The sequence below is a fragment of the Dromiciops gliroides genome, chromosome 3 (genome assembly GCF_019393635.1).
Source record: "Dromiciops gliroides isolate mDroGli1 chromosome 3, mDroGli1.pri, whole genome shotgun sequence".
In the NCBI taxonomy this organism is placed as follows: Eukaryota; Metazoa; Chordata; class Mammalia; order Microbiotheria; family Microbiotheriidae; genus Dromiciops; species Dromiciops gliroides.
Window position 1 is genome coordinate 283,678,098 of NC_057863.1, and position 16,584 is coordinate 283,694,681.

The following is a 16,584-nucleotide window of genomic DNA, read 5'->3' on the forward strand; positions in this document are numbered from 1 at the left end:
AATTGTAAGCCTAAAACAGCAGGATACCAGCTATATTCATCAAGTTTTCTTCACATGAAATGGGGTAATGATTTGCTTAATGAGATGATTTTTATACACCTCTCTAGGTACCCAGAGTCATTCACTGCATACTTCCTCCCAGGCAGTGATCGGGAGTTTTTTGTAAAACCTCAGATGGGGGAACTTCTTCCACTTCACACTGCTGGAACACTTATCAGTGTTGGATTCAAGCCACAAATGTACAGCAGGAAGCATCAGGCAACATTAGTAATACAGGTGAGTTCTTGGAAAACCAGAGTCACGTATTTTACATGTATATGGTAAACCTAAAAATGTTCTTTCATATAACTTAAAGATCTCTCTGTGTGTTTCTTTTGCATATTCTTTTACATCTTGACCATTCTACTTAAATTAACAAAGTATATTTCAAAGTTTTCAGTTAAGGAATTTTGCATAAATCTGGAATGAGATCTCAGTTGTCATTCTTGGAGAAAATATTTAGCTATAAAATATAACAAGAAATCTATTTAGCACTGATTGAAAATAAGCTTGACATAAACTTAGAGGACCATAGAATGAAAAAAAATGTGATTTTTCTGGCAACTAAAAATTTTAATAGGATGTGATACCTTTATAGGAATCTGACCTTATGGTGTAATCAGTTTAGGAGATTCCCAGTGTGGAGACCTCTCTGATAATGTGGACAGACAACTTGTTTGTTCTTTATTTGTCATTTAATCTTTTGGAGAGTTGCTGAGTCTAACTGAAAAATTACCCATGATCAGTAATCACTATGTATCAGAGGTAGGTCTTGAAACTCAATGTTCTTGCTTCCAATATTGGCCTTATATTCACGGTATCTCATGAAGATATATCAGATAGATAGATAGAGATATGTAGATATATGATATCTACACATGCATATACATATATGTACACACATGTGTGTCTATACATATGTATATGTATGCTTTGTGCATACTTTATCATATGTAAGATATAGGTATACATACACACATATATACTTACATATGATAGTTTACTGGTCTAGAAAGACAGCAGCATTTTTTGAACCTTAGAAAAATATTTAGCATAAAGTTAAGATAAAAGAGTCAGATCTGGGAAAGATACAAGATGGAAATACTTTTAATTGAAGACAATTCAAGAGGAAAGCATTACCTTATCTACAAAAACAATCACTCTATATAACATAGGTTAATATATATGGAGAAAATAATTTTTTGGTAAAAATATCTTTTTAAATGTCATGTTTAATTTGAAACTCTTACCTTTTAAAGAAAAAAATATAATTCTATTTTTTCTGAAAATATCTTGACTAGCATTGTCTATTTTCAGTATTTAGACCTTATGGAGTAAGAACATTGGTGTTTTAATATGCATTTCCAAGTGCCAGAGTTTTTATTAGGTATCTAAACCAGAAACTAATTAACTAGTACTCTGGGCAGAAATGTATGGGATGTGATAAAAGTTTAAAAAACAGAGAATACCCTAAATTTTAAATTTTTGTAGATTTAATTATTTCTATTCTCCATTTTTAGAATGTCTTAAGAAATAAGACAATAAAATATTTTGAAAAACTAAAGGTTCTTAGGTTTTTTGAACTTGTACTTGTTTCCTTTGCTTTGTTTTCAGGCCTGACTAAAATCAATATGTTTCTGTTTCTGTTCACTTATGGAAAGAAAATGAGTCCTTTGACCTTCATATATTTATAAGAGGGCACTTAGATTTGGCAGTAAATTTGGTAATTTTAAAATGTTCTTAACATTATATAATATTAATCAGATATTTAGAATAGTCCTATCAAGTACAGGTATAAAAAATAATAAGAGTTTGGAATTACAAGGAACCATAGAGATGATATGGTCCAACCCTCATGACTACTCCCAACTCAAGGACCTCTGACAGGTGGTAGCCCAACATCTGCTTGAATAGCTCTAGTGTCTGATAAGATTGCCTACTATCTTACTATAAGTATACTCTTGTAGAATTTTTTTGTGGAAAAGTTATACTTTACCTTGAGCTAAATCCAGTTGACTAATTCCATTTGACTTGATGTATTTATGCCCTTTGGAGCTAAAAAGCATATGTCTTACCCATGTGAACTATGTCATGTGAACATAACAACCATCTAAAACACCAATGAGGTAATATTATTCACAATATAATACAACTGGAAACTTTCCATATAAAGGAAGGTAAATAAGGAATTCCTATCACCCCACAATTATTTGACAGCTATTGAAAAATGCTTAGTATAATTAAAAAACAACAACAATAAGAAAGAGAAATTAGGACATAAATATCAGTAAAAAGGGGAAAAAAGAGAGCAACTAGGTAGCACAGTGGATAAAGCACAAGCCCTGGATTCAGGAAGACCTGAGTTCAAATCTGGCTTCAGACATTTGACACTTACCAGCTCTATGACCCTGAGCAAGTCACTTAACCCTTATTGCCCACAGAAAAAAAAATTAATTTAAAAAAAATTTAAAAAGGAAAAAAGCTTCCTTATGTTAAGGGCTAAAATTCTAGCTAAACTGTCTAAAATATCTAATGAGTGGTCGCCAATAAATTATAAGCTTTAGCAAGAGTTAGACTTTTAAGCATTTATTAAGGAGAATAAGAGTTTGGTAAAGAGAGAAGAAAAGGCCTAGATTCCTATCTATTAAAGGGAGAGCGCATTTGTAGCTCTGCTCTCCATCAGAGTCCAGAGGAAAGAGAGTGAGACTGAGCGCCAGTCTCTTCCTTCCTCCTCCCACTAGCCTGCGTCACTTCCTGAGGCCAAAGAAAAGACTCCTGGTCTTGCCCTCAAAGATCTTCGCTTCATGGGTGGAACTCTTCTACAGTAAGTCTCCAGCAGGTGGCGTCATTCCAATCGTTACACTTATTTACAAGTGATAGGATGATTTATTGTAAAACATTTAGACTTATTGGAGAAATTGAGTTGATCTATAACATTAATCATATAACAGGATGAAAAATAAGTCTACAAATATATCATTTCTGTATATAACTAACAACATCATTAGGAAAAGAGAAATCCCACTTAAAATACATATAAAATAGGGGAAGCTAGATGGTGCAGTGGTAAAGCACTGTCCCTGGATTCAGGAGTACCTGAGTTCAAATCCAGACTCAGACACTTGGCACTTACTAGCTGTGTGACCCTGGGCAAGTCGCTTAACCCTCATTTCCCTGCAAAAAACAAAAAAACAAAATACATATAAAATATATAAAATATCTCAGTATTCACTTACCACCACACAAGATATGAAGAGGATGAATAATTCTTATAGAAATAAAGGAAGATTTGAATAATTAGAGATAGATATTTTTGTTTATGAATGGGCTGTGAAAATTGGTAAAAATAATGATACTATGTATTATGATAAGTGCGATATACTGTATAAAGACCTTGCCTCAGTCAGAAAGACCTGGATTCAAGTCCTATTTCTGATAATGTATCACCCAGTTAAAGTCACAACCTTTTAGTGCTTCCCAATTAAGTTCTTCAAGACCACAGTTCATAGAATTGTCACTTATCTGAATTGATGGTATAGGAAGTCCATACAACAATGATTCACAGCTTTGAACCCTTCTCCACAAATGGCACCATAGAAATCTTTTACAGAAATAGTTCTAAAACTTGGCCAACTCCCAGTGACTTAAATTATAGAACTAGTCATAGTAATACCAAAATTCATTTGGAGGAATTAAATGTCTGTAATCCCAAGAGAAAATGTAAGAAATATGCAATAATCAACAAAATATTATATCATGAAGTCTCACACTGTTATCTTTTGCCCCTCTCTCTTTATCCCCTTCAGCTCCTATTTTCCTGAACGGTTAGAGAGATTACTCCACCCATTTGAGTGTATACATTATTCCCTCCTTGAGCCAATTCTAATGAGATTGAGGTCTTTGAGCCAATTCTGATGAGTGTTAGGCTCATTTACTGCCCAGATTAAATAGATTACTCCACCCATTTTGGTGTGTCTGTTAGTCCCTCCTTGAGACAGCTCTGATGAGTTTAAGGTCTTTGAGCCTTTTCTGAGGAGTGTAAAATTCATTTACTGCCCTGCTCCTCCCCCATCTCTTTCCCCACTCCATAAGCCTTTACCTGTTTCTTTCATGTAAAACTTCACCTTTGCCCTTTCCCCTCCCCCAGTGAATTCCCTTCACCCCTCAATTTAACCCTAAAGTTGTCATCACCTAGCTAAGTGACACAGTGGACAAAGCATCCACCCTGGACCCAGGGGGATCCCAGGCAAAACCCGGCCTCAGATATAAGACAGTTGCCCACTTTACGACCCCAGGTATGTCCCCCAGCTCCAATTATTTATGGTTCTCTAGGGTCTTGTATTTGAAAGTAAAATGCCACTCGGTTCAGGTCTTTTCATCACAAATATCTGAAAGTCTTCTTTTTATTAAGGTCCCATTTTTTCCGCTGAAAGATTCTGCTGAGTTTTGCTGAGTAGGTGATTGTTGTTCCTTTGCCCTTTGGAATATCATATTCCATGCCTTCTGGTTCTTTAATGTAGAAGCTGCTAGATCTTGTGCTATCCTGACTGGGGATCCACAGTACTTGAATTCTTTCATTTTGGCAGCTTACAATATTTTCTCCTTGACCTGAAAGCTCTGGAATTTGGCAATAATATTCCCAGGAGATTTCCTTTTGAGGTCTCTTTCTTGAGGTGATCGGTGGATTCTTTCAGTTTCTATTTTAGCTGCTTCTTCTAGAATTTCAGGGCAATTTTCCCTGAGCATATTTTGGAAGATGATGTCTAAGCTCTTTCCTTGATCGTGGTTTTCAGGTAGATGAATAATTTTCAAATTATCTTTCCGGGACCTATTTTCCAGGTCAGCAGTTTTTCCCAGAAGATATTTCACATTGCCCTCTATTTTATTATTCATTTGGATTTGCTTTATTGTGTCTTGGTTTCTCATAAAGTCACTGGCTTCCATTTGTTCAATCCTAATTCTTAGGCAATTATTTTCATCAGAGAGATTTTGTACCTCCTTTTCCATTTGACCAATTTGACTTTTCAAGCTGTTGACTTTTTTCTCATGTCTTTCCTGCATCACCCTCATTTCTCTTTCCATTTTTTCCTCTACATCTCTAAGTTTATCTTCAAAGTCCTTTTTGAGCACCTCTATGGCCTGAGATCAATTCATACTTTTCTTGGAAACATTAGATATAGGGGCCGTGATGTTGACATCTTCCTCTGAGGGTGCCCTTTGGTCTTCCTTGTTACTGAAGAAACTTTCTATGGTCCTCACCTTTCTCTGTCTGCTCATCTTGCCTTTCTTTTACTTGACTTTTAGCTGCTTAAAGTGGGGCACTATTTCCAGGCTGCAGTATCCCAAGCTTCAGAAGATCCCAGGTGATATGATTTAAGGAGGATCATGTTCTTCACTTGCCCAGCCTGTTCCCTGGTCCTTAGATGACCCCAGACCAACTTGCTAATCAACCAGCTCTGTGTGTGGTGGTTGTTAGCTCCAACAAGCCTGTGCCCCATGCCCACCTGGGCCACTGCTACTCGAGCTTACCTCCTGGTTCTCAGGAGGGGTATAAAATCCAAGTTCTGCCTTAGCACCAGCATAGACCCCTGTAGTCTCTCCCTTGCCCAGGGCTCAGCCCATTCACCAGACTGTGAGCTTAGTTCCAGATAACCCTGGTACTTCAGCTGATTCAGAGGCTCTGGGGGTCTCCTTCTCTGGTGAGACCTTTCTGGGACTGGATCTGTGTCAGGGTGACTGTGGCGTTGGGCTCAACTCCTGCATTAGCACAGCAGCTCCCTCCTTCTGACCTTCAAAGCCATTCTTGGTTAAAAAATGATTTCAGCACATTCTTCTGTGAGTTTTGCTCCTCACACTATATTATAAAGAGTATTCATTAAAGCTCTTTGGCACAGTTTAAAATATAGAAAAGGGCATCATTGGAAGATATTAATACAGATACAGAAGTAATCAAAAATATCCTTACAGTGTTAATAAATTAAACAAAAACTACTAAAGACTCCACATCTCCCAACTTGTTCAGCCATTCCCCAATTGATGGGCATTTCCTCAATTTCCAATTCCTTGCCACCACAAAAAGAGTAGCTATAAATATTTTGGTACATGTGGGTCCTTCTCCCTTTTTTTATGATATCTTTGGGAAAAAGCCCTAATAGTGGCATTGGTGGGTCAAAGGGTATGCACAGCTTTATAGCCCTTTGGGGATAATTCTAATTTGCTCTCCAGAATGGTTGGATCAGTTCACAGCTCCAACAACAATGCATTAGTGTTCCAATTTTTCCACAGCTTCTCCAACATTTATTATTTTCCTTTTTTCATATTAGCCACCTGATACATGTCAGGTGGTACCTCTGAGTTGCTTTAATTTGCATTTCTCTAATCAATAGTAATTTAGAGCATTTCTTTCATATGGGAATAGATAGCTTTGGTTTCTTTATCAGAAAACTGCCTGTTCATATCCTTTTGACCATTTCTCAATTGGGGAATGACTTGGACTCCTATAAATTTGATTTAGTTCCCAATATATTTTAGAAATGAGGCCTTTGTTAGAAACATTGTCTATAAAAATTGTTTCCCAGATTTCTGCCTCCCTTATAATGTTGGATGCATTGCTTCTGTTTGTACAAAGCCTTTTTAATATAATGTGATCAAAATCATCAATTTTGCATTTCATAATATTCTCTATCTCCTTTTTGGTCATAAACTGTTCTCCTTTCCAAATATCTGAGAGGTAAATTATCCCTCCCTCTCCTAATTTACCTATGCTATCACTATTTATGTGTAAATCATGTACCAATTTTGACTTTTTTTTCATATAAGGTGTAAGATGTTGATCTATGCCTAGTTTCTGCCAAACCATCCTCTAGTTTTCCCAGTAGTTCTTGTCAAATATTCAGTTCCTTTGCCAGAAGCTGGAGTCCCTGAGTTTATCACACAGTACATTACTAAAGTCATTCACTACTGTGTCTCCTGTGCCTAACCTATTCAATTGATCCTCCACTCTATTTCTTAGCCAGTACCAAATGGTTTTGATTACTGCTGCTTTATTAACTCTATAATTCTTAAGAAAAGAAGGAGTGAATAAATCTAGTCACAAAAGATTTTTTAAGTTGTATCACATAATTTTTTAAATACATGAAGAAAATCAATGCATCTAACATTAGAGAAACTATCAAGTAGAAAAATCTTCACATCAAATATCTCTTAAAGAAGAGTCTGATATCCAAGATGTATAAGGTCCCAAATGAATTAGATTTGAGATAGTGGTAAAATATAAGAAAAAAATTCCAAAAACTACAACATATCAAGAAACATGTAAAAATATATTTTACATAAATAATAAGATTTTTTTCAAGTGAGGCTTAATTACATACCTATTACTGAACAAAGATGATAAAAGATGTAAATGTTAGAGAGTTTTCAGGAAGACAGAAATAATAATCTACTGTTAGTGAAGCCATGAATTGACCCCCAAACTTATAAAAAATATTTGGAATTAAGTGTGAAAAATCATTAAAATATTCCAAGTCTTTGACCCAGTATTCCCACAATTAGGCATATGCCTCTAACCAACAAGTGAAGAAAAACATCAAGTGCAATACACTATGTTAATTACTTGGGATATAAAAGAGAAAGCACAACAGACATTGACCTCAAAAAACTATAATTTTAATGGGGGAGACAACATATGAATTTTTATGTATACTAGTCAGCTTGATTTGTGGAACAATCATGTTTTAAGCACCTACTATAGTCCAAGAACTATACTAAGTTCTTTTTACAAATGTCATCTCATTTGAAGATGAATGAAGCCCAATGGTCCTTATGGTGCAATGATAAAATGGATGGTCATGTAATTTATTTAGTTTATTTGAAATTTATAAAATAATATCTATTTCTCCATTTTTGGCATTAAGTCACTTGGTGGTGTCAAAGAATTTTACGATGAGAACTGTTTTTGTTTAGGCCTACAATAGTTGTGGACTCTGAGAAGGCCAGGACTACCCAGTCAAGTATAAAGAAGTCAAGGAAAGAAAGACATCCCCATATATGCAAAAATATTCATTGCAGCTTTTTTTGTGGCAGGAAAAACTTTGGAAACAAATAGATTACATGGATTTGGGAAGAACTGAATAAATTTTGTTTTGTTTACATAATAAATTAAGACTGTTCCATAAGAAATGTTGACTATTCATGAAATATGAGAAGACTTGTTTGAACTGACAGAAAGTGAAGCATGGAACAGTAAAAAAAATGTTAAATTTAGTGTTATAAATCTTTAGTTTAGCCCTTGTTATTTTACTTAGTATGTATTTGGCTTTGGGAAAATCACCTTTCTGGGCCTCAGTTTCTACATCTTCAAACTGAAGTCTTTGGAATAAATGACTGTGAAGGTATCTTTTAGCTCTAACTCTATGATCATATGAAAGAAAACATGGTACAGTAGATAGAAAGCTGGCCTTCCTGTCATTAAAACCTCCATTCATATGCTGCCTTTGATATCTACTGACTCTGACTCTGGGAGAGTTTTCCCACCCATCACTGTCCAGTATTTATGTTTGTTTGTTTGGTTTTTAGGGTCTCTTTAGGTAACTCCTAGGATCTATGATTCTAAATATGCAGAATGAAGAGATGAAACACATACAGTGACTAAAATAATGGAAGTTATAGCAACACTAAATAACAACTGAATATAGATTAATTATAATGACCAGTCTTAAACTTGGAAAAAAGATGATGGATCACAAAATACTCTCAGTTAAACAGGGTTCCTCTGTGTTGATTGATTCTACTTTATAATTTTTCTTTAAGGGTTCAAAGGTGTGTGGGTAGGAATAAATCAGAAAATTCTGACAAAAGCAAAAAATATGAATAACCATAAAAATAAAAACAAATATCATACTTTATACATTAAAAATTAACTTTAATAGGAGAAAATTTGGCTACATTCTTTTTATAGGATTTCTGAACAGTGTTTGATAACTTTCACCACTTTAGCTGACCTTAAAGAAGTCATTATAAGTAAAGCAAAGTTAAATCTCTCTTCTGATTGATTTTAACATGAAAATTAGCATACTTAACATTAAAATAATAGTCATGGTCGACCTTCTAGTTCAAGATAATCTATGATTTTTAAAAAGTGATGTGTTTGGGGCAGCTACGTGGCACAGTGCATAGAGCACTGGCCCTGGATTCAAGAGGACCTGAGTTCAGATCTGGCCTCAGACATTTAACACTTAACTGGCTGTGTGACCCTGGGCAAGTCACTTAACCCCAATTGCCTCAAAAAATAAAAAGTGATGTGTTTAATGTTGGGAGAAAAAGAATTGTGTTTAATACAAAATGCATGTTTAAAAAGTTCAAGTCTCTTTAATTCTTAAGGAATAAAAGAAAATATTTCACAATTTGATAACCTAACTTACACCATTTAAAATTGCTACTTTATTTATTGAATAGGATTGATTAGGATATTAATTTGGATTTTTATTTCTGTCAAGCAGCTACATCAACATATTTCAGCTAGTAATTAATTAAAACATACAAAATAAATGAAAAGCCCATGATGAATTTTTACAAAATTATTTCAAAAGGCTTAAGAAATATTTTACAAAGAATATGGAGATAGCTAAAAAGCCATAATAGCACTTTAAGTTAATAGTAATATATAACAATAATAGTAATAACATATTTAAATGACATTTCAATGTTAAAAACCACCCTGAATGTTGGGTGGGTTTAGTAGTGCAAATGTCCATTACAGAAAGATAACATTGCTTATCACAGTGCTAGATTGCTAAATTGGTAACCATCAGTAACAAAAGCATACACTTGTAGACTGCCTTGCCACTTTTAGCTTGTTTCCTTATTTTTTTTCTTACTATATTCAATTGCAATGTAGTGAGTATGTTTTTTATTATACTTAGCACTTACAAAAATATGCAATATCTCTCTTTTACCTCAGCTAAGTAAGCTACCAGTATTGAAAATCAATCAACCTCACTCCCTCAAGCAAAGGACTTGACAGTTTTCTATAAGTGGCTATTTGATTTATTTATAATTATCAGATAACATAGAAAATGTGAATAATTGAAAATCCAATTATTCCAATGGTAGGCTGCAGTATTTTCATAGTTGGAATTCAATTTTCCTTTCTTCCACAGCCCTTCTCCCAGGTGAACCCAGAAAATAAGGGAAGAATCTAGCATGAATTCCCCAGGAAAGTAGAATTCAGGGAAGCAAGAGAAAGAAGCTACAGCCAATTCCAAACTTTCCTAGACTCTGACCATAAGCTCCTTCTCCCTTCTCCCACTAACTAGAACCTTATATTCTACCCTGGATCCTTGGGTTATTATAAAGACATTTTTGCATTATCTTGCCTAGAATCAGTCCTCCACACAATTTCCTGACCTTTTGGACACCAGGATAGATATCTTCACACTCCCAGTTTCCATCTCTCTTTTATGTGTTGAATTTCCCCATCATCATGTAAACTCCTTGAAGACCAAGGAATATCTTGCTTGCTTCTATCCCCAGTAAATGCATAATTAATGTCTTTCTGTCTGTCTGTCTATCTATCTACCTATCCATCCATCCACCCACCCATCCATCCATCCATCTATCTATAGGGCAGCTAGATGGCACAGTGAATAGAAAACTAGGCATGGATTCAGGAAGACCTAAATTAAAATCTGCCTTCAGATATTGGTTGTATGACACTACAAAAGTCACTTAATCCTGTTTGACTCAGTTTCTTCATCTGTAAAATGAGCTGGAGAAGGAAAGGACAAACCACCCTAGTATCACTGGCAGAAAAAGGCTAAATAACTGAACAAACAACTGAACGACAACAAATGTATCTAAATTTCTAGATTCTATTCATTCTCATTAAATGGATCTGCTAGTCATCCCAGTCTCATCTCAATTACATTGCTAGGCTTGTTCATTTTTTTTCCCTTCTTCTTTAGTTAGCACCAAAAATATGAAGTCAGGATTCTTATTTCTGCCATGCTCTGCTCTTCGGGATAGCCAACTCTTCTCCCATTTCCTATCACATAGCAGAATAAGCATGTGATCACAGTCTCTTTTCCTGTCTACTCAGGCACTCAGCTTAGTGTTGTTAAAGATCTAGTTGGAAATTTCTTTAAGAAATATTAACTTGAGGTATCTGGAAAATCCTTACACTTACATATCCTAGCTAATCAAATTTATTCAATCTTCATTGGTGTCCACCTTTCACTCAACTCTCAACTATGGCTCTAACAAGTTGTAGCATGCACAGCCACCATATCCTGTCAAATCCATCTCTGCATATGAGCTAATCCAGGTTGAGGGAAATCAACAGGTCTCCAAGCAATTGATCAGTTAGAGGAATGTTTTCAAGCATGTGAACATTTGCCATCATGGGATGGGTGAATGAGAATACTTTATTCCCACTACCATATAGATGGCTGAAGCAGATACTTTGGAGTGATTAGATCTTGGTCTGACATTGGAAGATTCCATGATAAATCACTGTGTTCCAGCCCATTGTGAGTCATTGTGCTTTTTGTCTTGCCACTGGATTTCAATGACTCTAGAAGAGAGAGGCCAACCATTTTGTGCAACTCTGAATCCAATTCATGTGAAAGTCAAAATATGAACTATTGATGTCATTGGTCCTCATTGAAAATAAAGGATGAACAACAAGAACAACAATTATTTTTTGCCAGATTTATTTAGTAGTATATTTTCCCTAATTACATATAAAATCATTTTTACAATTCATTATTTTAAAAATTTAGTTCCAATTTCTCTCCCTCCCCCTCATTACTAAGGCATGAATTTTATAAAGGTTAAATATATGTAGTCATGCAAAACATATTTCCACATTAGTTGGGTTGTGAAAGAAAACATACTAAAAAAACACAAGAAAAATAACATTAAAAATTGTGTTTTCAACTCCATTCAGATTCCATCCCTTCTTTCTCTAGATATGGACAGTATTTTTTATCATATCTTTCCAGTGCTATTGTTCTATAATAAATGATCAGGATGCTCTCAGTAAATGTAAATCTTTCCATATTTTTTTCTGAGAGCATTTTGCTCATAATTTCTTATAGTACAATCACATTCCATCACAATTACATGCAAAAACTTATTCAACCATTGCCCAATTAATGGACATTCCCTCAATTTATAATTATTTGTCACCATAAAATGATCTGTTATAATTGTTTTTGTGCATATAGGTCCTTTTTGGTTTTTATTGCTTTGGTATACAGACCTAGAAGAGGTATTTCTGGGTTAAATTGTGTACATAATTTTATGACCCTTTGGCCATAGTTACAAATTGCTCTCCAGTATGGCTGAATCAGTTTAAATCTCCATCAATACTGCATTAGTGTCTCAGTTTTCTCACATAATCTCCAACATTTGTCATTTTCCTTTTCTGTCATGTTAGTTAATCTGATAGGTATAAGGTGCTACTTAAAAGTTAGTTTAATTTGCATTTCTTCAATTAATAAATTAATAATGAGTTAGATTATTTTTAATATAGATATTTTTCATTGCTTTGTTTGAAAATTCCTGTAAATATTGTAAGCAATTAATTGTGATTTGGGGTTTTCATAACCTTATTTTTGCTTCATTATGGTCAGAATGAAATATATATATATAAAAGCTTGAAAAGCCTAAGATAAGATGGGTCTGTACTTTGGGAGATAATTGAACAGACAAGAGGAACTCTGACCACAGGGAACATTTATTGAAACTAAGTCACTAAACGTCCCCTTTTAGCTTCCCTATGCCCACATGGGTCTGGCCAGATTATAATGGGGACAGCCCATGTGGGTGTGTTGAGCCAATTGGAGACTCAGCATGGCTAAGAACTGCCCCTTTCTGTGGGAGAGGCAGTTAGAAGAAAAGGCAGTTAGGGAGGTTTTTTTCTGAGGGGAGTTTTCTGAGAGGCAGTTAGAGAGTTTTCTGAGAGAAATGGGGAAGGACATTGGAGACAGTTAGAGGAGCTGTTGGTGTTTGACCTTCAGACAAAAACAGAAGAGACTGCAAGCTAATTCTCCTTAGAGCTACAGATTTGGGGTGTTGGTAAGTTTGTGTTTTTGAGGCAAAGTTAGCTCTTTGGAGCTGGCTGGGCTGGAGGCAGGTTCGGGTTGCCTGTGGTTTGTTTGGTTTTTTATTGTTTCTAGTTCTATTAATCTCACTTGTGTTTTGAATTTGTTCCTATTAATAAAACATGTTTTATGTTTTTGAAAGAGGCTGTTTCCCTTATTACCCAATATTAAGGGAAGCCACCCAATTAACTCTTCCCATACTAAATTTGGCCCTTATATTATATTTAGAAAATTTATCAATTGGGGAATGGTTCTGATTTTTATAAATTTGACTCAATTCCTGGTATATGTTGAATGTAAGTAGTTCAACCTTATCAAATTACTTATAATTTCTCATTCCTGTTTACCTTCTATAATGATTCTCTTCAGTCTTGTATTTGAAAGTCAAATCGTCTATTCTGCTCAAGTGTTTTCATCAGGAATGCTTGAAAGTCTTCTATTTCATTAAATATCCATTTCACTCTGAAGGATTATACTTAGTTTTGTTGAGTATAAGATTTTTTCATTGCAACCCTAGCTTCTTTTTCCTCTAGAACTTCATATTCAAAGCTCTCTGATCCTGAAAGGTGAACGCAGCTAAATCTTATGTTATCCTAATGGTGGTTCCATGGTTTTTGCATTGTTTTTTTCTAGCTGCTTGCAATAATTTTCCCTGCTCTATTAGCTCACTCTGGAATTTGACTATAATATTCCTGAGAATTTTCATTTTTGGATCTCTTTAAGGAAGTTATAAGTGGAATCTTTCAATTTCCATTTTATGTTCTAGATCTAAGATATTAGGGCAGTTTTCCTTCATAATCTATTGAAAGTTGATGTCTAGGCTATTTTTTTTTAAATCGCAGCTAAAAGGTAGCACAATAATTCTTAAATTATTTCTTCTTAATCTATTTCTTAGGTCAGTTGTTTTTTTCAAAGATACAGTTTAAATTTTCTTCTGTTTTGCATTCTCTTAAAATTTTATTATTTTGTGATGTCTCTAGGAAACATTTGCTTCTAATTTTTAAGGAATTATTTTCTTCAGTGAGATTATGTACCTCTTTTTCCATTTCACCAATTCTACTCTTTAAGGAATTCTTTTATTCAGTTATTTTTGTACATCTTTTTTCCATGTGTCCAACTGCTTTTCAAGACATTCTTTCCTTCAGTGGATTTTTGTGCCTCTTTTACCTTTGACTTATTTTTAAGGTGTTTTATTCAGTATTTTTGTACCTCCTTTACCAAGTTGTTGACTTTTTTCATGATTTTCTTTTATCACACTTTTCTCTTTTCCCTATTTTTCATCTACCTCTCTTATTTCATTTTTCAAATTCTTTTTAAGACCTCCCAGGAATTCTTTTTGGGCCTGACACTAATTCATATTTTCCTTTGAGTGTTTGAAAGTAGAAATTTTTACTTTGTTGTTTTCTGTTTTTATCTTCCTTATCATGATAGTAATTTTCTATGTCTAGCTTCTTTTCTTTTTTGTCATTCGGCTCCTCAGCCTCTTTCTTTACTTTTAAATTTATGTTAAAGTTGAGCTCTTCTCCCCAGGATACTGTCCCAAGTTTCAGGTTTTTTTGTGCAGCTGTTTTCAGAGCTAGTTCCGGGAGGTCTGTAATTTTCAGCTATTCCATGGTGGTATAATTTAAGGAGACATGTTTACTACTCTCCTGGTTTATGTGAGTGACCACAAGCACTTTTTGCACCCTGGAACTGTGATCAGAGTTCCAACTCTCCTGAGGCCTCAAGCTCAGCTGTGCTAGTGTTCCTCCCTAACCAGGACTGAGACCCAAAATTGCAATCTAGATCTTCAGATTGGAAATTCATCAGAATCTTGGAACAAGTGCTAGAAAAGTGACCCCTGTAATTTCCATCTGATCAGTTTTCTTACCCCTTATAGTCTGTGGACTGAGGGCTCTACCACTGTTGATTTAGTTGCCCCCAAGGCTTGCTGCTAGTTTGTTGGGGTACCTGTTTTGTACTCTCATTCCAGTGTAAGAGACTTTTTCTGCTAACCTAACTTGTTTTGGACTTTGTTACCCCAACTTTTTGTGGGTTCTGCCACTTCAGAATTAATTTTGAGGTGTTATTTCAAGTTGTTTGTAGGAGACTTTAGAAGAGTTCTGAAAAGTCCCTGCCTTTTCTCTGCCAAATCTTGGCTGTGCTTCCCTGACAACAATGATTTCTGGTAGATCTTAGATAGGCTAAGAATCTATGGGTTCACTTAAGCAGGTGAAAAATTTGTGATTTTCATTGGAATGGGGACTACCTCCACTTTAATAAACCATGACATGACTGAATTATGAAATATGTCATAATGAGAAAATAGACATCAAGATACTAATTGACTTGTTTGGTTGCAGAACTAGTGAGTGTCAGAAACAGTCTGTAAAACTAGACCATCTTGAGTGTAAGTTTCTATCCACTATGCTGTTTCTTTAATGAAAATGCTACTCTCCACAAAGTAACATTAGCAAAAGTTTAGGATACCAAGTTTCAAAAATGTTAAAGTACTTTCTTAAAATCATACAACTTAGCAAGTGCTGGAACCATTACAACATTCTAAGAAATATAAATTTAGTCCAAATATTATGATACAGAGATAAACCTTTATCCAGAGGTTGTTGTTAATGTGAGTTTTGCCAACATCATTCCATTTGGATGTTCCCTATTAGAGAAAATTGATATAGAGTCTCTACTCTCTCAGTAGCAATTCACTTTAATGCAAAATTTCTACAATATATCCTTGGATTCAGTATATTTTGCCTTCATTTATCTTTTTTAGATATCAGAAAAATATCTACATCTGCAAAAATTCTTATCTTTAATAGAGATGGTTTAGATTCACCTCTGACTATGATGAACAGTTGCACTCACTTTATATTGTATTTCACACCAGATTTATAGGAAAATTGTAATGTGTGTTCACATCATTTCTTTTTCTTCTAATTTCATCTTTTTTCTTTTATTCAACTCCCAAATAAAATTACCCTGAAAGAACATAATCAGACTACATTTAAACTGTCATGAAAAAAAATTAAATCTGTTTTTCTCATCAAATTCTCATAATGCTGTGCAATGTTACTATTTTGATAGCTATTTTGATACTATTTTGTACATGAAATGCATAATGTTACAGTAAAATCACTTTGAAGTACTTAAACAAAACAATTACAATGTCCTATCCAAAGACAGATGACATCCTGAGCCCTCAGAATGTCCATTAAATTTGATGTTTTAAAATACCCTTTGGAAATATGCTTGATAAATATTTCTAGTCAATAAAGAAAGGTTTTCCCCACTATATTTATTTCCCTAAGTTAGATACATTATGACAGAATTTAGCTCATAAAATTCTATGTTATTTTTTAAATTCTTCAGCTCAGAAATGATAGCAAAGAACACTATTTGGATATCAATTAAGGGTAATCAATTTTCTTGTCTATTTTCTCATTTGCAA

At 34.5% G+C, this 16,584-nt stretch overlaps 1 protein-coding gene across 1 annotated transcript in view; it reads left to right on the top strand.

The window, feature by feature from the left end:
* The window catches only part of CFAP47 (cilia and flagella associated protein 47), an 849,402-nt gene that overhangs the window by 814,278 nt on the left and 18,540 nt on the right, over positions 1 to 16,584 (top strand). The window contains 1 exon segment of the mRNA XM_043993472.1: positions 108 to 276. Within this exon segment, the coding sequence (XP_043849407.1) occupies positions 108 to 276 (169 nt within the window).